General features: G+C 51.5%; 1 protein-coding gene across 2 annotated transcripts in view; it reads right to left on the reverse strand.

The window, feature by feature from the left end:
* DRC1 (dynein regulatory complex subunit 1) overlaps window positions 1-21252 on the reverse strand; it is a 32239-nt gene continuing 10987 nt past the window's right edge. Inside the window, exons 7-17 of one of the 2 annotated variants that reach the window (XM_059660378.1) lie at window positions 20637-20759; window positions 13369-13508; window positions 10417-10551; window positions 9834-10066; window positions 7826-7935; window positions 6498-6587; window positions 5943-6026; window positions 3049-3308; window positions 1813-1956; window positions 1359-1461; window positions 1-247 (exon numbers count right to left, since the gene is read on the reverse strand). In XM_059660378.1, the coding sequence (XP_059516361.1) occupies window positions 185-247; window positions 1359-1461; window positions 1813-1956; window positions 3049-3308; window positions 5943-6026; window positions 6498-6587; window positions 7826-7935; window positions 9834-10066; window positions 10417-10551; window positions 13369-13508; window positions 20637-20759 (1485 nt within the window). In that variant the 3' untranslated portion in view covers window positions 1-184. Of the gene's footprint in view, window positions 248-1358; window positions 1462-1812; window positions 1957-3048; window positions 3309-5942; window positions 6027-6497; window positions 6588-7825; window positions 7939-9833; window positions 10067-10416; window positions 10552-13368; window positions 13509-20636; window positions 20760-21252 lie in introns of both variants that reach the window. The other variant, XM_059660377.1, reaches the window with a different exon arrangement.

Raw genomic sequence — 21252 nt, forward strand, 5'->3', positions numbered from 1 at the left:
TAAAAGAGATCCAGCCACAACGTTCTAAAGACTTTAATCATGACTGCGGGAGACAGGTCACTCCTGTGTCACCGTGCAGTGGCAGCTCTGGGGAAGGCAGAGTGCGCCCCGCGGTGCCCGGGCACGTGTGCGGCTCCGGCACCAGCGCCCGCACAGGTGCCCCACGGACGGCACCCTTCCGGGCCTAGTTAGACTTTGTGGAGATCCGCAGCACCTGCGTCGGAGGAACCTGCAGTTCCGAGTTTATCTGGAAGAGAGGGCGTGGAGGTCGCCCCGTTTTCCCGGGGGCCCCTGCATGCCTCTGGGGGTCTCCCACAGGCCTCTGCGTCTCCGCCTGCCTCCCCTCCCCGAATGCCCCCGGGGTGTCTGGGGAGCCCACAGCTGCCTTCCTTCAGAAGCCAAGTCCCAGGGCTTCTGCCCCAGCTGCTCACCTCGGGGGGGGGGGCGGGGGGGATGTCCTTAACCCCCACTCTGAGCCATCCTCTTGAGTTCTCTCCCCTCTCCGCCTGCCACCCCACCCCCCGTCTAGCCCTGCACTTCCCCACCTCCTCCCGTCCTCTTACACACAGGAGCATCGACGGAAGGGTGGACCACATGGTCCCCTAATGTCTTAATCCTGTCACGGTCAAGGGGTCATCATGACACCCAAGCTGACCATGTCCCCTGTTCAGGGGCAGCCCGCAGCCTGAGACCACACTGGGCCGCGCAGCCCCAGTGCCTGGCCTGTCACCTCTCACAGCCACAGCTGAGGGCAGAGGAACTATGCTCAGCCCAGTGTCACCACCCCCCTGGCCCATGGCCTCAGCACCGTGGGAAGCACACCCCACCACAAGTCAGAGCCAGCAACGAACTGTGTTACGAACCAGAGGGAGCAGAGACAGTGAGATCCCCCCTCTGTCGGGCCTTGTTGCCCGACTCTCGCGGGAGTGGGCACACATGGGGGCCCGGGGGCATCTACCCCAGTTGGAGCCTCCTCTGACCATGGCACGTCCCAGGCCAGACGACCTGGGCTGCAGAGCGGGGAGGGGCCCTGCTCTGGGAAGTCACCAGTCTCCTGTTCGTGAAAGGGGGAGAAGCATTCTGCCTCCTCTTCCCACAGACGGTGGTGAGGACCGAAGTAGGAACCTCGCCTGGAAGGGCTCAGGGAGCTGACACCTCAGGGCCCTGCACTGCTCCTGAGAGGGTGCGAGGAGCAGCCGGCGCCCAAACCAGGGCATCATGGAGCCTGACATCCCACGTCTCAAAGCTTGCTTGCCTCAGTGGGGGAGACGGCTCTTCACGTCTTAATATCAGCCCCAGGGTGCATCCCCCGTCTGCTCCCACCCCACCTCCTGCCCTCACCCCAGGGCCCCGCCCACCTTGGAGCCCAGGTACTTCTGCAGCAGCTGCTGCAGCTCCGTGTTCTGCTGCTCCAGCATCTTGCACTCCTGCAGCAGCTCCGCCCTCCGCATCAGGACCAGGCTTTGGGCAGAAAAATCCGTGAGACACCATGGCCTCCTCCATCCTCTGCCAAGGATCCCTGTTTCTGCTCAGCTAGAGGTGGGAGAGGACCCCAGGAGCCGCACCCACCACAGCAGCCCTCCTGCCCGGAAGAGCGGGGGGCTGGCGGGGACAGGACAGGGGGAGCAGGGCCAGAGAGCCAGTCACCAGCACTGCCCCCCACCCCCCCACAGCAGTTGCCCCAGGCAGCTCCTCCCCAAGAGTCATGGACGGGTGGGGGGGGGGGGGGAGGCGGCACACACGGCCGCTCCGCACAGGATCCCTCCCCACTGCCTGCCAGCTCCCTTCCGGGGCCATGATGCACACACTCACTGGTATTTCTCCAGGGCTGCGTATAGACCGTCCCAGAGGTTCTGCCTGGAGCGAGGGATCACCGTGGCCAGGGCCTTCCAGTAGTCCGAGTCCTTGGAGTTATCGCGCGTGGCCCTCTGCAACTTCACTGGTGCCCGAGCGTCCCTGAAGGTTAAGGGCACTGGTGCCATCAAGTCCAGGTGGCACCACCCAGGCCCCCAGGCACTCCAGTCACAGTGCTGTCCCTCACAGACTTACTGCCCTTCCGCCCGTCACCTTCCCGATCAGTTATACAAGCCAACCGGTTGCCCGCGAGGTCCAAAAGGTTGGTGACCGCCTATACGAGCTAATCGGGTTATGGGAGACTCCGAAAGGACACACGCTTATCATCACTGCCCCTGATTCCTGGTGCCATTGTCACCTGTGGGAGCACCGCTGGGGTTTATCCACCCTTTTCCTCTCAGTCAGTTTACCTCACTGGCTTTGAGCTCATTACTGTGCCCGTTTCTCTCACTAACGCCTCCAAAACAGCTCTCAGAAGCTGTCATCGCCTCTCCATCCACTCTAGGATACCCTTGGTCCAGGATAGCACCCCCCTCCCACACCCAGCTGCCCATCGCTCTCCTTGTAGCCAACATCACCCCCTCCCTGTCGCCAAAATGATCTTCCCAAAATGCAAGTCTAACCCCGGCTCCCCCGCTGCTGAAGGCTTGTTTCTAGCTCTGTCCGCCAAAGGGTGAAGACCAAGGTCTTGGGCGCACAGTAGGCAGGCTTTCCGAGATCTCCCACCCACCGGCCCTCTAACCAGACCCTGACACTCGAGCCATACCTCCCCGTTATGATTCATGATTCCACCAGGCCTTTCCCCAGGCTGTGACATCCTCCACTCTACCCAGCTAAGAAAACCCAGTTCCAGGGCCAGCCTCTCCTAACGCCCTCCCTGACGCGCCAAATGGAGCTGACCACATCCTCCTCTGAGCAAGGTGACACCTGCAAATGCGTTGACAATCGTTCTGACCACGAGGTGTTACTCCCGCGGGGCCTACACACAGCGGACTCCAATAAAGGAGGAGACGGGTGAACGCATGGTGAGTGAAACCGCTTCAACGCCCCAGCTCTTCCGTTACAGTGCCCACCGATTCCTCCAGCCCTCCTTCTGGACATCCCTTTACTCACTCCCCCGAGTCCTCGGTCAGCAGCCTCTTCTCCTCCCACCCAGCCTCCCCAGTCAGGCAAGACCTCCACACCACAGCCCACCTGGGCTTCTTCAGACCCTTGACAAAGGCCTCCAGAATCTTAAGGACATCGTTGGGGTGGATGAGCCTGGGAGAAGTGGAGGCCTCCTCTTCTTCCACAAGACTTTCTGCCTCCTCTTCCCCAAGACTTTCCTCCTCCTCCTGCTCCTCCTCCCCCTCCTCCTCCTCCTCCTTCTCCTCCTCCTCCTCCTTCTCCTTCTTCTCCTCCTCCTCCTCTTCTCCCTTGGGGACTGGCTCCAGTGCTGGCATCATTTCTTCCTCCTGTAGGGGGTGACAGATTCTAGGGGTTGATCTGGGGAAAGGCGCCAGAGGTAACTATGGGTTGGGGATATACAAACATGTGTGTATAAAGATAGACGGGGAGAAAAAAAAGAGAAAAAGTTTATAGAAGTTACAGAAAAGATCAAAGGGATGCATTTACACTAGAAAAGAAATAGGAGAAAGAGTGGAAAAGCAGGGGATGGGACCAGGCAGAGGCACGTGGGGGCTTCGAAACAATGATAAGCTCTATTTCTAAATCAGGGCTCGCAGGGGCTCCTTTTACTGTATTCATAACGCTTGCATGGTATATGCCTCCTTTTGAACCTTTTGAATCATAAGACTAAATAAGTTCTATTTTAATTTCAAAAAGTCTTCCTCTTACTGCTGTTTCTCAGTTCACTACGTTTATTTCCCACAGACAAACCATGTTGTCAGTGTCTTATCTATCCTTTCAAAGACATATTATGTCCATACAAGCACATACTTTTCCATCCCACTTTTACATACGTGATACTATCCAACATACATGATTCTGCACTGCTTTTCTCACTACCAATAAGCCTTAGTGATCTTATCGAATAAATACACAAAGAACTGTTTGTTCCCCTTTTTTACAGCTGCATAGTATTCCATTGTGTAGATGCACCATCTATCATCTAATCCATTGTGTAGATGCACCATCTATTATCTAATCCATTGTGTAGATCAGTGATGGCGAACCTATGACATGCGTGTCAGAGGTGACATGCGAACTCATTTTTTTGGTTGATTTTTCTTTGTTAAATGGCATTTAAGTATATAAAATAAATATCAAAAATATAAATCTTTGTTTTACTATGGTTGCAAATATCAAAAAATGTCTATATGTGACACGGCACCAGAGTTAAGTTAGGGTTTTTCAAATGTTGACACGCCGAGCTCAAAAGGTTCGCCACCACTGGTGTAGATGCACCATCTATTATCCAATCCATTGTGTAGATGCACCATCTATCATCTAATCCATTGTGTAAAGGCACCATCTATTATCCAATCCATTGTGTAGATGCACCATCTATTATCCAATCCATTGTGTAGATGCACCATCTATCATCTAATCCATTGTGTAGATGCACCATCTATTATCCAATCCATTGTGTAGATGCACCACTATTATCCAATCCATTGTGTAGATGCACCATCTATTATCTAATCCATTGTGTAGATGCACCATATGATGGAAATTCAGGTTATCTCCAATCTTCTGCCATTTCAAATAATGCTGCAATGAGTAAGCTACAATAAACATATTTCAAGTGTGTGTGGGGGGGGCGGACTTGCACGGTGAGTATGGTGGTATGGTTTTGTCATTGTACTGCCAAATTGCCTTCGTGGAAGCTGCAACAATTCACACTCCCACTAGCCACTTGTGCATGTGCCTGTTTCCCCCACCTCAGCCGTTACTATATGTTCTCAAACTTGCAGATTTTTGCCAGCCCAACGGGTGAAAATATATTTGAGTAGTTTTAATTTGCATTTCTCTTCTTACAAGAAAGCCTCATTATCTTTTTTGTGTGGTTAAAAGTTATTTGTATTGCCTCTTTTAGAAGGTGTTGAAATGTTCTGATCTCTTGTCTGCTCCATTGAGTTGTTGGTCTTTTTCTTATTGGTTTATGGGAATTCTTTATATAGTAAGGAAATTTGCCTTTAACTGTCATGAGTTTAAAGTATTTTTCGCAGCTGTCATGAATATCTTAACTTTACGTATAATGATTTTTACCCTACAGAATTTTTTTTAATACACTCAAATAATATCCTTTCTTTTTTTCTTCCCCTGACCCCTCTACTGTGCAACCTGCTTCGGTGCCTGCAGCCCATCGGCAGAAGCCAGCAATGGTTCGCGGCCACAGCCTGCTCTGGCATTGCGCACTATGAGTTTTCTTCTTTACGGCTTCTGGCTTTTGCCCACACAATCAACTCTTTTTTGGAAGCATATCAAGAGACTCACACATTAGGGGCTAGTAATAATAAAAACACCTTTTAAATTCAAGTTTTTAATTTTTAAATTAAAATCCTACATTTTTATCATGATGACTTTCTCAAAATAGTCCATTACAATCAAGACAGGCATAAATGGGCTCAACGTCACACGGACCAATCACTGACCACTTGGTGGGCCTGGATCTCACCAGGAAGGCCTGGCTTTGAGGGAGGGCCTCGGTGTGAGGCCAGCCTCTCATCCCAGCCATCCTTCCCTTTGCAAACAGAAAAGGCGACACTAATAAAGGCGATGCTGACTTAGCTCTCCCTGCCACGAAACCCTTGCTGTTTCTTTAAAAATATCATTCAGCCCTAACCGGTTTGGCTCAATGGATAGAGCGTTGGCCGGCAGAATCAAGGGTCCCAGGTTTGATTCCGGTCAAGGGCATGTACCTTGGTTGCGGGACATCCCCAGTAGGGGGTGTGCAGGAGGCAGCTGATCGATGTTTCTCTCTCATCGATGTTGCTAACTCTCTATCCCTCTCCCTTCCTCTCTGCAAAAAAATCAATAAAATATATATATATATTTTTAAAAAATCATGCAGTGGTCGCAGAGCCTCTGGGGCTTCCAGGAAGATTTAATGGAGAAGACCTCTTCTCCATGGCCCCTCACCTCACCTGGCTGGACAGATGCTGAGCTCGGTATTTGAGGAAGAAATTCACCAGTTTATATAAGTCGTCCTCACTCTCAATTCCAAGGGCCTGAGGGGGAAACAGAAAGACGCTCAAACACCACTTCAGGAGTCCACCGGCGTGGCGGGCCCTGGGCTCTGTGCAAGAGGCTGGGCTGGCTGCCCTCAGCGTCCCTGGCACCTGCCGTGGCCCGGGGTAGAGGCCATCCCGCACGGGGCAGCGCAGTGAACTGGGGACGCCGGCGTCAGGACGGAGTCAAGGCCCAGAGTCAGGACCTGCCCCACACAGGCCTGGGGGGTGCAGGGGTGCTAAGGGGCTGGGCCCACATCTGAGCTCAGGGCTGTGGGGGAGAATCGGCAGCCTGAGCGCTGGGCCACGGGGGAGAGGAGCCGGCAGGGGCAAGGCCAGGGACGGTGAGCCCAGGGGGGCCCTGGGAGACCCACATGGGGCGGAGGCCATGTTGGGAAAACATGGGTGGCCACCTTAGAACGAGCTCCCCCCACCCCCCACCCCACGTCCACTCCACCCGGCGGGACTCACTGAGAATATGGCGTCCAGCCTCAGCAGGTAGCACTCGCTCTTCTCCAGGGGCTGCAGAAGGCTCAGCAGCTTGCTCTCGATGAGGAAGCCCTGAGGGGGGACGGCATCTCCGCTCAGAGGCCGCGCTCAGGAGCGAGGCCCGGGCTGCAGCCTCCTCTGCACAACCGGCAGCGGCGACCTCGGAGCAGAGGCCCCGGGACGGGCCCAGGCGGCGGGCGCCCAGGGGAAGGCCTTCGCGGGACGCCTCGGAGCCCGTCCCGGGGACAGAGCCGATCTCACCACGGACTCGGTCCCCCACCTCGGAGGGTGCTGGCTCATCACCCACAAGGCCCTGGGTGAACCCCCGAGGTGCCCACAGCAGCCCTGACCTGACCCAGTCACAGATTCCCACCCCCCAACGTCCCTTCACCGCCATGCCAGTCCCCACAGAGCTGCAGGGCCTGGCAGCAGGCAGAGAGGGGGCAGCAGGCAGAGAGGGGGCAGCAGGCAGAGAGGGGGCAGCAGGCAGGGAGGGGGCAGCAGGCAGAGAGGGGGCAGCAGGCAGAGAGGGGGCAGCAGGCAGAGAGGGGCAGCAGGCAGAGAGGGGGCAGCAGGCAGGGAGGGGGCAGCAGGCAGAGAGGGGGCAGCAGGCAGAGAGGGGGCAGCAGGCAGAGGGACGGGGGCAGCAGGCAGAGAGGGGGCAGCAGGCAGAGGGACGGGGGCCACTGGCAGCAACCTGGGACCGAGAGGGGGGCCCCTGCCAGCCGCCTCCTTCAGCAGAAGCTGCCTCAGGGCCAGGAGCCAGCCTTGGGGCCCAAGAAAACGGTCCCAACTGCCCCCCGGGGTGGGAGGCTGCTGGCCTCGCTCCATCTCCTCAAAACTGAAATCAAAGAAACACCCATCACGTTGGTCACCACCCACCCCCAGCTGAACCAGCTCCGAGGCAGCCCCTTCCCTGAGCTGAGCGGGTTCTGCTAACATGCATGCAGGCCGCCGCAGCCCAGCGCACCCAGAGTCGCCCATGTCCCAGGAGCTCCCTGAGAAAGGCGTGGCCACCGTCCTTGGCAGGTGGGCTCATGGAGGCGACAGGGCGCCCCTTCCCTTGCAGGATGAGCATCTTGTTTGAAGTAGCAGGAGCCTGGCCTACGCCTGCCCGGCTCAGCCTGTCTGTGAGGTCCCCCAGCAGTACTCCCGGGCCGGGCCACGCCTGCTCCAGGCCTCAGCTGAGCGGGCCGGACTCATCAGAAGAGCCCACGGGAAGTGACAGCAGAAAGTCGGCATGGCCACCCCCCCTCCCCCACCCCTACCCGCCCCCCCGACCCCCCGCGGCCCCTGCTGAGGCCCCTCACCGACTCATCACACAGGAGCATAAGGATCTTCCGGGTCGTGCTGGCTGAAACCTGCTTGGGCAGGTCCAGGTAAGACTCGAGCTCTTGGTCAGCCTCCTCCGACCCCTCCTCTTCTGCAGACGGGCGGGCAGAGAAGAGCGAGAGGGAAGGAAAAGGGGATCATTCCTTGGCCTGGCTGACGCTGAGAAACTCAAACGTCTTCCCTGGAGAGCATGCACCTCGAAGAAGCCCCTTTAAGGCGCTGGCAAGTCTCTTTAGCTGAAGAAAGCCAATTGTGTGGGGAAAACGGGCCAGAATACGAGCCTGTCTGGAGAATGCTGCCAGTGGTGGACAGATGATATTGCCCACTTTTGCGAATTCCATCTGCCTGGAAACATCTTACTCAAAATCCAGCCGTGGCCAGGACGTGGGAGCTCCGGACAGTGTGAGCCGGTCACTCGTATTTCAGAGCTCCATCCAGCAGACCGGCCGCCTGGTTCCTAAACCTCAGCAGCTGGGAAGCAGCCGACCTAACGGTGGGAAAGCGCTGCCTCACAGGAGGATATCACCACCAGGAACCGGCGGCTGACAGCAAGAGGCAAACGTTTTCCTCATTAAAATGGAATACTTTTAAGTGTTTTAGCCTGTATGTTCTTCATCTGAAAATAGGAATAACAGCCATTGTACTATCCAGGCTTTACTAGTTGTTCAAGAGGCAAAATGAGATCAGATATATGAAGAGCATTTGGAAATGACAGCATATGAAATTGCTGGTTGGGACGCACAATGGTACCACCCTACAGCGCCATATCCAACAAAACTGCAGGGGCATTTACCCTCTGATCCAGCACATGCAGGAGGCAACCACTAGATCACTTCGCACATGCCCCGGCCAGGGCTGGGGATCGAGCCTGCAACCGAGGTACATGCCCTTGACTGGAATCGGACCAGGACCCTTCAGTCCACAGGCTGATGCTCTTTCCACTGAGCCAAACCGGGCAATGTTCTCTCTCTCTCTCTCTCTCTCTCTCTCTCTCTCTCTCTCTCTCTCTCTCCCTCCTTCCCCCCTTCCCTTCAGTACTTTCTCTAAAAATCAATGGAAAAAATATCCGTGGGTGAAGATTAACCAAAAAATAAAAATAAATAAATAAATACCATTCCCTATGGAAAAGAACCAGGTCTCCTTAGAGAAATGGCTGCTTCTAAACTTGAAGCAGGAGAAGTATCACGTGAGCCTGGAACCTGTGGTCATTCTGGAAGCCAGGAAGCTGTCAAAGACGACGGGGATGGAGGGGGGGGGGAGGGGGGGAGTCGGGGTGGTGTCTAAAGGACCCAGAAGGCAACACGAAGAGACTCCCACTGGCCAAAGATGGGGCAATTTGAGCATCAGTAACAATAATAATTGCATCAACCAAAACATATCAAATTTGTTTAAACCCATGTGTTTACAAAGGTGCTTTCTGATATATACAAAACATCACTGGTGACCTTTGGAAGATGCTAGCGCCGCAACCCACTCATTCTGCAAAGAGGGAAATAGAGAAAGAACAAGCATCTATCCTGCTTTTCCCGTACAAACTGTATCTCGGAGTCACAGGCAGTTGACGAGGGGAAGAGCCTCTTTTCGGCAGTGTCCCAGCTAACAAATGACGACACTGTGACAAAATGTAGAATATCGCCATTTTGCCATCCCTGGTGCCTTTAGCGGATCTTGCGCAATGATCGCTAACATCGCAAAAACAGAGACAGCCTGACCCTGGAGGTGCACAGCGGTGTCCTTAGCCAAAACAAATCAAACCTGAATCGGACATCAGGCTTCTAGGTCCAACTTCCAGTTCCTGACACAGCGGGGAGGGTAGAGCTATGAATTAGAGACGTACCAGCCATGTCCACCAATCGTCCCCTACAGACCTCTCAGCCATGAGACCCCGCCCCCTTCTCTAGACCGCAGTTTCCTTGTTTGGAAAATGAGTGGGTGGACCTGATGCCCTCAGGAAGCCCCTGGGGCCCAGGACTCTGTTCTCCTCACCTGTTTGCATCAGCACTTCTTCTAGTATTTGCGTGGCGGACTTCTGCTGCTGCTGAAATAGAGGCCCCACATTCTTCAGGAACCAGAAATCAGGTCCCGTCCAGGGAAGGCCCAGGTGCTGGGTGTGGATGATCCTGTCTACATCCAAGGCTTTGCTTATCAGACCCTTCGCCTCCTCTTCATTCATCACCCAAAAGTCCCAAAACTTCTCCTCGTCAATGAGAACAAAATGCCTGTGAAGGAGAGATGACTGAGCGTGGTCAGCGGACCCCAGGGCCTGGCTAGGGCCCCTTCCATTAGTAGGAGAGCAAGGCCTGAGACAGAATTGGGGTGAATCCTGGACCTGGCCCAATCTCTTGGGCCACTGATCCTCACCTATGACAGACTAAAAGCCATCTCAGGAAGTCTCAAGAAAAGGGAGGTGAAGCTCAAATAGAGGAACAAGGCAGACAGCACAAAGGACTCTTGGGTGCCCTGGCCCAGCTCCAAAAACAAGCTGCTGGTATCAAAGTCTAGTGAAACCATGACCACCACCAACCCGACCCCTACGGCCTCTATTCTAAGACCCAAGTCGCTGAAATACCTCATGGCTTTCTGCAGCTCCTTGAATTGTATCACCAGGCGTTTGTAGTCTGAGGTTAGTGACTGGTTCTCCTCCTGAAACTGCTTTATCTGCTTGGCATACTTGGATCGCAGATTGTTCAGTACGTCATGCAGGCTGGTGGAGGAGGGAGAAGTCAGTGCTGCTGAGCAGAAGGAGTAATGTCCTCTCATCTACTTCGCTGGGTCCCACAGAACCCAGGACCAGGCATGGACGGACAGAAAACCCTCCCCCATAGTCCCCAACGCAGCTCCAGCTGTGATCAAGGGGAGGCAGGCAGCAGGGGGTCATGGGAACGGCCAGAAGTAAACACATTTAAAACCCGCCCAGACGCCCAAACCCACCAAGAGGCCACCTCCTATGCAAGAGTGTGACCGAATCTTCCTCCACACACCATTTGCCAGGGTCCCTACCTGGCACCAACCTCACTTATTAAAAATCTCAACTTCTGAGCTCCTGAAATAAGGCAGACAGGAAGGAAAAAACTAAAATTGCGCATCACAAGCCTACGATATATGAGTCCTCCGTTCTCAAAGAGCTGATGCTGTTAACACATTGTATGCGGGAAACGTGTTTACACGTTTTACGTATTTATACGTTCTACCAGTGTAGTAGAGCGCGGGACACGTATTAATACGTTTTTTATAGACTAGCGGTAGAATGCGGGTAACGTATAAATACGTAAACTAAAGTTATCGTAATTTTACTGAACGTTGCCATTTGCGCAAAAAATTAGCAAAAATGGCCCGCGCCACCTGTTAGCGCGCGATAAAAACTACCCGCAAACAATGTGTCAACAGGTCCAACAACTCATTCATTCATTTATCAAACATGAAAGGTCTCTTTTGTGCCAAAGATCCGTTCCAACGCAGAGATGAATAAGAGATATCCATCCAGTCGGAGACAAACACAAACATTAATTAAGGGACGGTGTGAGAAATGCTATAGGAGACTCACACCAGTGCCAGGGGAGCCCAGCGGTGAGGCATCTGACTGCCCCTGGCCTGCAGGGGAGGGTAGTGGCCACGGGTTCCAGCACAGGAACTGCGACAACCTGGCCAGTAGCGCTGAGGATGCCGGCCTGCCTGCCTGCCGCAGCTCCCCGCCTCCCGGCTAACAGGAGCTCTGCGCATGGAAACTTGTCGCATGAAATATGCATGGCAGGCACAGCTTTGAGACCCGGGACCGAGCTTCAGACTTCAAACTCCTGGAGAGGTGTCTTATGTCAGTGCCCCACTTACACAAGAGCCGAGAGCTCGAAGGCTGACAGAGTTGAAGTTGGAAAATTCTAAAAATAACGTTTTCCCTCTGAAGCATTGCTCTGAAATAATCAGAAGGTCCCTAAAACACCAACACTGATCATCCATATTTTCATCCTCAATAATAAGTGAAAATGAGTTAACTTGGTCTCTGATAAAAAAGAAGTATCTAATTCATTTTCTCTTTTGAAAATACATTCTTATTGATTTCAGAGAGGAAGGGAGAGGGAGGGATAGAAACATCAAATGATGACAGAGAATCATTGATGGGCTGCCTCCTGCACGCCCCACACTGGGGATCGAGCCCGAAACCCAGGGATGTGCCCTGACTGGGAACTGAACCATGATCTCCTACTTCATAGTCTCCACGCTCAACCACTGAGCTACACTGGCCGGGCTAATTCGTTTTCTTAACTATAGCATTCTAGGAGACCTTCCATATATAAGTGTCAAAAAAAATTGTTTTAGTCGCCATCCCAAAGTGTTTTTTCAACGTTATTTAGTAAAGGAGTTTCCTTGTGCCATCTGGTTACAGAAGTCAATGACACAAAGATAAACCCCAGTGGCACCCTGACGGTCTGAGCAAGGCAGCAGGAAAGGAGTGGACGGGAAGGGACGGCTGCAAGTCAGGTCCCCGGTGCCTGGCCGAAAACTAGGGGCGAAGGGGAGTGAGGAGGGGACTGGAAACCCAGGAGGGTCAGCAAGCTCGTTCCAGAAAGCGTACCCTGGAGATGACCGGGACTCTTCCAGGCAAAGCAAGGAGGTGAGGCTGGGATTAGGAATATGAAGTTGGTAGTCGTAACAAAGAAGTGATATTCAAAGCCGCGAGACTGATGTTCAGGGCATTGAAATTAAAAAAAAAGGGGGGGGGTGGCAGAGGGGGGTAAAATGCTTTCTAGAATAACTTATCAGGCAAGAAAAAGCAGAACCACCCCCAGGAAACAGATTAGGAATAAATTGAGAAAGAAGGGCATATCTTTTAGCGTCACGCAAACCAGAGGAGAACATTTCCGAGATTCGGTGATTATCCAGCAATAACAGGACAAGGCCTGAGGGGAAGCCGTGGTGCTTGGCTAGAGTGGCATCATTGGCACCCTACAGAGGGAAGTTTCTGTCCGATGATGGGGTCACAGGTCAAATTATGAATGTTGGAGGAGGGCGGAGGGGCAAAGGGCGAGGAAAGGAACAAGGAAAAAGGAAGCAAGAAGAGAAAAAAGACAGTGTGCACCCAGGGTTTTCAAGAGAAGGGAAACCGTTTACGTTTGACGGCAGAGGGAAGAGCCAGGAGGTGGTGGGGGGGGGATGGTGCTGCTCGCGGTGCTGCCATGTGGATCAGGGACCCACGCCCGGCCTCCGCACTCCCTCCCTCCCACCCTTCCCAGGCCCCTTCTCCCACTGAGCGAACCTTCAATCAAACATCTACCTTTCTGATCCCTCCCGCTTTGCCCTGGGACCTGTCACATCCCCGCATTCCCAGCTCACTTTTTGCTGTAAACTCCTTCCTAGGAGGAGGTGGGGGAACCAGTTGAATGTATTCTCTTTTCTAAAAATAAAAATCTCTTCTAACAAAGTCAGCTCTCTTTTTTACAGTTAACACTCCTGCGAAAGGGCAGCGTTCGAGCCCACCCTCTTTGCAGCACGGAGGGCCCGGGAGCAGGGGGCCGAGCCAGCTCACCGGTTCATCTTCCTCTTCTGCTGGGACTTGATCATCGTGCTCTCCTCGTCTCTCTTCTTCAGCACCTGGAAGTTGTACTCTAGCTTCTCTTGGTTTAGCTGGTAAGTTGCTTTCATTTGCTGAAGCTGTTGCTCGAGAATCTAAAGTTAAAGTTTTTTAAAAAAGTAATACTCATTGGCCCCGGTATAATTTGTTACACCTGAGGGTCCCTGATGGCGCATTCTGGAGTCAGACCAGAGGACCCTTAAGGACACATGTCCCACCGGAACCCTTAGAAAATCTATCAGGAGAGGCAAGTTGAAGGCCAACCAGAAAAAAATACATAAATCATGCAACTATCAGCTATCCCTCTGGCGCATTAGAGATCTGAGTCACCCCCTAGAAATACCGTAAAGGTTAATGTTACCGTGGAAACCCGCAGTGTTCCCACTCTGACCTTCCCATTGGCAGGGTTAGTGTTTAGCAGGCCATGTTCATTTTAAGGGAGGACAGACACGCCATCCTTATTTTGGGGGTTTCCGTTAGTTGTATTCATGCATTCGGCAAATATAGGGTGTCCCCCAAAATGTATACACACACTTTGAATAATTATAAAAGCAGCGCTTATTAAAAATACATTTCATTTTCCAAATTGGGCTATCTGCCGTTAAAGTGTCCATTCATTTTTGGGGATACCCTGTATTGATTGAGTGCCTATATAGCAGTGGTTCTCAACCTGTGGGTCGCGACCCCTTTGGGGTCGAACGACCCTTTCACAGGGGTCACCTAAATACATCCTTCATATCAGATATTTACATTATGATTCATAACAGTAGCAAAATTACAGTTATGAAGTAGCAATGAAAATAATTTTATGGTTGGGGGTCACCACAACATGAGGAACTGTATTAAAGGGTCGCGGCATTAGGAAGGTTGAGAACCACTGCTATATAGTATGTCAGACACTTTACTCGGTGCTGCTGGGAGAACACAGATGAGAAAGGCACAGTCCTGCCCTGTCCAGGAGAGAGACAGATAACAAGGGGCAGATAAGAGTTAAGAGAAGGGTGAGCGCAGGGCGGCATGGGGCCCGTGAGAGGAGTACTTTCGAGGCCAGGGCAGGGACCCCTGAAAAGATGGCATCGGCATGCCTAACTGAGACCTGGAGAGCGGGGAGGGGTTACTCTGGTGGAGTTACACCTGAGAGGAGAAAGCTCTGGAGAGACTGCTTTGGGGAAACCCCGGGCACTTTAAGATTGAGGTCTGAGGCCGAGGATGGCCAGAAAGGAGACTGACAGAGCAGCAGGGCCTGACCAAGCAGGGACTGAACGCTTCATCCCGAAGGCAGCGCAGGGCCCCTGGCGATGTGAGGCAGAAGAGTGGCGTGGCCAGTCCAGGCAGGGTAGAAAGACCATGCTGGCAGCTAGGGGGAGATAATTGAGAGGGGGCAAGCTGGAGGCAGGGCAGACACAGCCAGGCTTGCTCATGCCCTTCCTGGGTGGAAAGGCAGGCAGCAGGATGCGCCTGAGTGTAGCCAGATCTCGATAAGCAGCGACAAGTCACAGGGCTCTTTCAACTGCCTCCCACCTCCCTCCGCCAGGGAATCCGCAGAGGAAGTGATCCCAGCCGCCAGCACCGCCCCCGTGAGCCATCCTCAAGGAGGGCCTGGCCGGAGACGAGGCAGAGGAGGACAAAGGTGCTGTGACACTTTGTCAGGGGTGAGTCATTTCCCGGTCCTGTGGGATCCCGGGATCCCCGCCTCGTAACTGGAGGGATTAGTCAGCAATGCCCTACTCAGCTCTCCCCGAGATGTTCAACCTCCGCTCGGGGCCAAGGGTTTGAACGGCCCTTCAGAACGGCCCCTCTCCGTTCTTTAACAGGTGGTCAATGAAGAGCCACACTGGTCACCGGGATGGCAACCAACGTGCCTCTCCTTTTCTCTGCTTGTTTAGTCAAATTTTTATTTACTTTTACTAGTCAGACGGTTTTCTCGGTAACAACGTTTCCTGGCTGAGAGGCCAGTGTTTGCCAACTATGGAAAATACAGTCAGGAAAAAGAAGAAGACCTGGGAGAAGGGGAGGAAAAACTACCCATAATTCACTCCCCAAAGGCAACTCTGTTAACACAGTGATATGTGTCCTTCCTGTGTCCTTCGCATTTTATACCCTATTTTCCTCCCTTCATACTACAGCATAAGAATTGTCCATGTCCATCAAGTTCTAGTCACATCATTTTAATGGTGCATACTTGTGTATAATAACTTACCCTATATGAAGTATGTGTGGGATATTTATCATGTATCATATTTTACCATGGCCCTGCAATTGTACATCTATATTGTTTTGATCATTTTAAATATTAACATAATTCTGGGAACAACTGGATAGGAAACCTTCGGGGTTTGTTTTTTTTTTTCTTAAACTAGATTCTCAGAAGTGAAATTACTAGGTCAAAGGCTCTCAATACATGGCTTTCCAAAGGGCAATTTACGGCCGACACTCCCATTGGCCGTGTGCACACATGCCCCTTCCCCACGCCCTGTCAGCACTGGGCGTGGCACAGGGCAGGCTATGCGGTTCTGAGTGCAGGCCCGGCCCTTGGGCGGGGTGCTGGGGGTGGGGCAGGGAGCTGCCCGGAGCTGCACCCCACTCTTCCCGAGCATGATTCCACTTCATTTGAAAACTTCTGGCTGGAACAACATCCCTAAGGGCCTATGGAAGATGCTGACCGTGCAGCCTCTGTTCAGGGGCCATTACCCTGGCCGGTCCCAGGCTGAGTGCTTCTCAGCCCTGTGCCCCTCTAGGGACGGCCAGGTATCTTCAGGGAAAGGGGCTCGGGGCAGCTCTTCCCACAGAGCTGCCATGAGTAATGCTTCCATGCCCAGATGAAACCCGTCCTCCCGCTGCCAGGGCAACCGGCCCTGCACACAGGGGAGGGGACTGGTCGATGAGGTGGCACAGCACCAAGTCCAACAGAAAAGCTCCAGGTTGGATGGTGGCGGCCGGAGAAAGCAGGGGCATCCACGGAGAAGGAGGGTCTCCAGAGCTGCTCTGGGTTTGGAAGGACAGTGAGTGGTCTTCCCTCTGATCGTGGGGAGCCCTGGGCCCCGGAGCGCCTGGCTGTCTGCTCCGATGATGCCCCGGGACCTGCTCCTCGTAGCTTTGCGATAAGCCCTTATCACGTAGACGTCACTTCCCAGACTCCCCCAGACACAGGACAGTTTTAATATTAGGACACAGTGACAGCGCGCGTTCTAAACACAAGCTCTGTCCCGTGAACTTTCGTGTAACTTTCCTCTTCAAGGCAGATAATTACACAACAGTAGCTATTTCCTACATCAGACATCTGGGAAGGAAAAAATGTCATGGGTGTCACTCTTTTGGTTAGTTTTGTGAAAACACCACTAGCGTCTCACCCCCATGAACACAATTTACAAAACTCCGAACTAACGTAACTAGGTCACGTCTTTCCTTTGTGACCTGAAAGAACTTAAATCTGTGCTCATTTTCTAGGCAAATAGTAATACTAACCCGTCACGTGACGGCTTTGATTTGCATCGCTTTGCTCGTGCGTGCAGCTGAATATTTATTAGCGATTTTATTTCCCCTTGTGGAACACGTTTGCTCCTGCTCTTTGCTCGTTACGTTCTTAGAGGACTGGCGCCGGGCCCCTCTCCTTACCGTCTCTACTGGACCACAGGTCAGCCACTCCTTCACTCAGCTCTGTCTCAAGGCAGCCTGGGGGAGGGGGGGGGGGTGCTTCAAGTTCACGACGTCATTTAGGAGTTACTGGCCGTGCTGTCGCTGAACTTACAGAACTGATCGCAGTCTGTGCCTCTTACAGTACAGAGTCTGCAGCCGGCGATGACAGGAATTGCACTGCTCACTGTTTGTTTGCAACACCCATGCTCACCTATTTCAGTACCGCTGACTCTATTGCTAATTATCTCAGGGTTTCGTCTCAACATACAGCCGTTCTTGATTGCCACACACTGAGTACAGTTTATGTTTTAAAATGATGATGCATTATGTTAAATGTCTTCACTTATTTTTCAATTATCCAAAGATATTTAGCAAAGTTGTACTTTATGTTGTGATTAATGTTCTGGTATTAAAAGTAACAGCCCCTGAAGTTGAACTAAACCATTTTACAAGTTTAAATGAGCACGTAAGGCCCTTAACACACACACACACACACACACACACACACACACAATTTTACTTCCTGCATCAAGAACTAAGCTTTTCTGGCAGCTTTAAGGGGGCGGAGGCGGGGGGGGGAGCCTGGGGGGCGGGGGGGGGGGCAGAGTGCACCATGTTTCTGGGCTTTTCTTTGCTCACCATAATGTGACCTGACTGGCAGTAAGCACTTGAAAAGTACACATTCTTGTTTTTTTCTTCTACTTCACCCATCAAACCAAACCCATGTGTATTGGAGCCTCTCTATGTTTGTAATTTGCACACACTCTGGTTCCATATTTCAGAACTGAAACAGTGCTACGAATTAGTTAGGAAGATCAAATGTGAAGTTGCGCTGCATGACACATCTACTTGGCAAAGATCGATGCTACTTGACTTTAATGTCCAGTGAAGGTGCGGCTAAGAGGCACTATGACTAAGTCCAATTTACTAAAATATCATAGGCATTGCAATACGGGAAGTCTCTGGTCTGATTCTATTCTCCCATTAAAGGGATAATGCGGTACAGCGCACTCCTGGTTTCCATTCTAACACAGGAAAGATCCGTTTTGCAGGGAACTGCACACACTTTCCCACTCTGAGTATCGCCATCAGCCTGCCCCCCACATACCCACATTTCGCCATCAGTCCTTCCAGACACGGGGAGCCAGGACTGCCAGGTCTCCCAGGCTCGGTGCCCCTCTGTCCCTCACTTCCTTAGTCTTACCTCACCTCCACACCCCTATAATCTTCCCATGTACCAGACGGTTTTGGTTTCGGTCAAGCATTTAAAAATTAAGAACACAAGGTCCCACTCCTACAACTCAATAGCAAACAATAAATTACCCAATTAGAAAGTGGCTGAAGGACCTGAACAGACATTTCTCCAAAGACATACAAATGGCCAACAGGTATACGAAAAGTGCTCAACATCACTGATCATCAGGGAAATTAAAAGCAAAACTACAATGAAATGCCTCCTTACACCTATTAGGATGGCTATGATCAAAATAACAAAGAAAAACAAGTGTTGTCAAGGATGTGGAGAGAAGGGAACCCTGTACCCTGTTGGTAAGAATGTAAATGGGTGCAGCCACTATGGAAACAATATGAGGCTCCTTAAAAAATTAAAAATAGAATTATCTTCTTTTTTTTTTTTTTTGGTTAATTCTCACTGAAGGATTTTTTTTCCCATTGATTTTAGAGAGAGTGGAAGGGAATAGGGAAGGAGAGAGAGAGAGAGAGAGAGAGGGAGGCATTGATGTGAGAGAGCCATATCAATTGGCTGCCCTTGACTAGAATCAAACCCATGACCCTTCAGTTCACAATCCGATGCTCTAACCTAAATAGAATTATCATTTGACCCAGCAGTCCCAATTCTGGGTATGCATCCACAGGAACTAAAATCTGGATTTTGAAGAGATATCTGTATTTTGAACTAAATCTGGCTTTTGAAGAGATATCTGTATTCCGTGTTCATTGCAGCATTATTCACAAGAGCCAAGATGTGAAAACAAACTAAATGTCCAGCAATTATCCGTTTCTAATGGATAAAGAAAACACGGCCTATACATACAATGGAATATTTATTCAGCCTGAAAAAAGGAAGGAAATTCTGCCATATGCCACAATATGGATGGGCCTGGAGGATGTTATGCTAAGTGAAATAAACCAGACACAAAAAGATCTGCATGTGGGATCTAAAATAGTCCAACTCATAAAAGCAGAGAGTAGAACTTGCTACCAGGGCTGCCAGGGGCTGGGGGTGGGGGAAATGGGGAGGCATTGGTCAAAGGATACCAAGTTTTGGTCACAGGGGATGAATAAGTTCTGGCGATTTACTGTACAACAGGGGCCTGTGGTTAACAATTCCATATTGTAGACTTAAATTTTTGCTAAAAGGCTAGATCTTACATTAAGTGGTCTTACCACAAATGAAAAAACACAACAACAACAACAGAACACGACGTTCCATTATTTCTCTGTTTGAGGTCAGTGGGGTATAGTTTTGCCACATAAATTATCATATTACCAAGATAACTTCAGAAAGCTTAACAATAGCCATTTTCATTAAAAAGTGTAATGTATGCAGCCCACACAAATAGTACTGCTCTATTACAGACTCTATTGTTCTTTGTCAGTAACTCTCATTTCCATGACATTAATCTGAGAAAGGCCAAGGAAAATTCTCCAGACTGGTAAAAATATTTGTAATCTAATGGGGCTTTTTATTTCACTTCTTCATGTAAAATGACAAGAGGTGTAAGAACTAAAATTCTACCAAAGGCTACGTGGAAAAACTGTCATCTAACATGCTTTCCTAGTGGAGACCGAAATGAATAGACGAGCTTGAACAGTAAGATGACATCGTATGGCATCTGAACGTAATTGCAGATGTACTCTTTAAAACTGGTGTTGAAACACAGGATCTAGGCTTGGAAAGAACTTTAGAAACGAGAAAGTCTAAGCTCCTTCCCACTGCAGGGACCCTCCCACTGAAGACAGACGGTCATTCCGCCTTTGAATCCTCTCCGAGATCTGGGACTCTGTTTGGAGGGCTAACCTTTTCTACATCGGATAGTTCTGAGGGTGACTCAGAATCTGCCCTACAGCAACGTCCAACCGCCAGTCAGGGGGCTGTTTGGAATAATGGCAACGATACAGGCCATCGAGCCAGGGAGCCTCCGTGTTTGGGCATCGAAGATGCTGTTAGTGATTTCTCCCTTTCCTATTAATGTAAGGATTAGAGAAACTGCCTACACGGCCTGGAATATGGAAGACACTCATTGGATGGCCACTGGCCTAGTTTCGGCCCTGGGACACGGCTAACGTTTCCCTCTGCTCGGCTAAAATGCACAATTCTCTCAGTGCTTCCCCGTGGCTCATGCTTTCCAGACCCCTTCAGGCATCTTGGCGGTTCTCCCCTAGTTTACTGAAGGGAGCACGTCTTCACGTGGATCTTGCACGTGAGTGCCTTCAGAGATGGCCATGCCAAAGAAAGCAGGTCAGCAACAAGTACCTGCTCAATGGGCCACTCGGCAATGTTACTGGCAGACGAGGACGAGGGCTCCCGGGCTCTCCGCCTGCTCTGGCCGAGGCCTGCGTGGTACCTGCACGTCCTGCTCCAGCTTGATCTTAATCATGTTGTACTCCTCGAAGTCCCAGATCCTCTGCTTGCTCAGCTGCTTCTCATAGTCCTCGACCTTCTTGAGGCGGTTCATGAGATACTCCAGCTGAAGGCAGGGGAAGACGAGGGGAAGTCAGGCCCCATCCCCGTCCTGGCTCAGTCCGTCAGGGGCCTGACGAGTGTGGCACAGGGCACGTCTGCAAGTGTCAGGACTCCCGAGGGATCTGTTGGCACTCAGAAGCCCCTGTGCCCAATGGGGCCCTTACTCCGGAAATTCCAAGAGGAATGCCCCAGGAAGCAGCTAAGCACACGGGGATATCAAGTATAGTGGAGGGAGCAGTCAGCAACCTTGTCATAACTCCTGTGGGGTGCCAGGGGGTACGAGACTTATCGGGGCGACCACCTCACAAGCTATATAAATGTCTAATCACGGTGTTGTGCACCTGAGACTAATATCATATTGTGTGTCCACTGTAACTGAAAAATAAATGGGGGAGGGGGGGGGGAAATCAGTTAAGCACAGCCCCTGCAGTCAGATGTTTGTATTTCTTAAAAAAGAGGAAAAGGATCCAGTGAACCTTGGTCAAGTTGTTTCTTTG

The sequence above is a fragment of the Myotis daubentonii genome, chromosome 12, assembly GCF_963259705.1.
Source record: "Myotis daubentonii chromosome 12, mMyoDau2.1, whole genome shotgun sequence".
Classification (NCBI taxonomy): Eukaryota; Metazoa; Chordata; class Mammalia; order Chiroptera; family Vespertilionidae; genus Myotis; species Myotis daubentonii.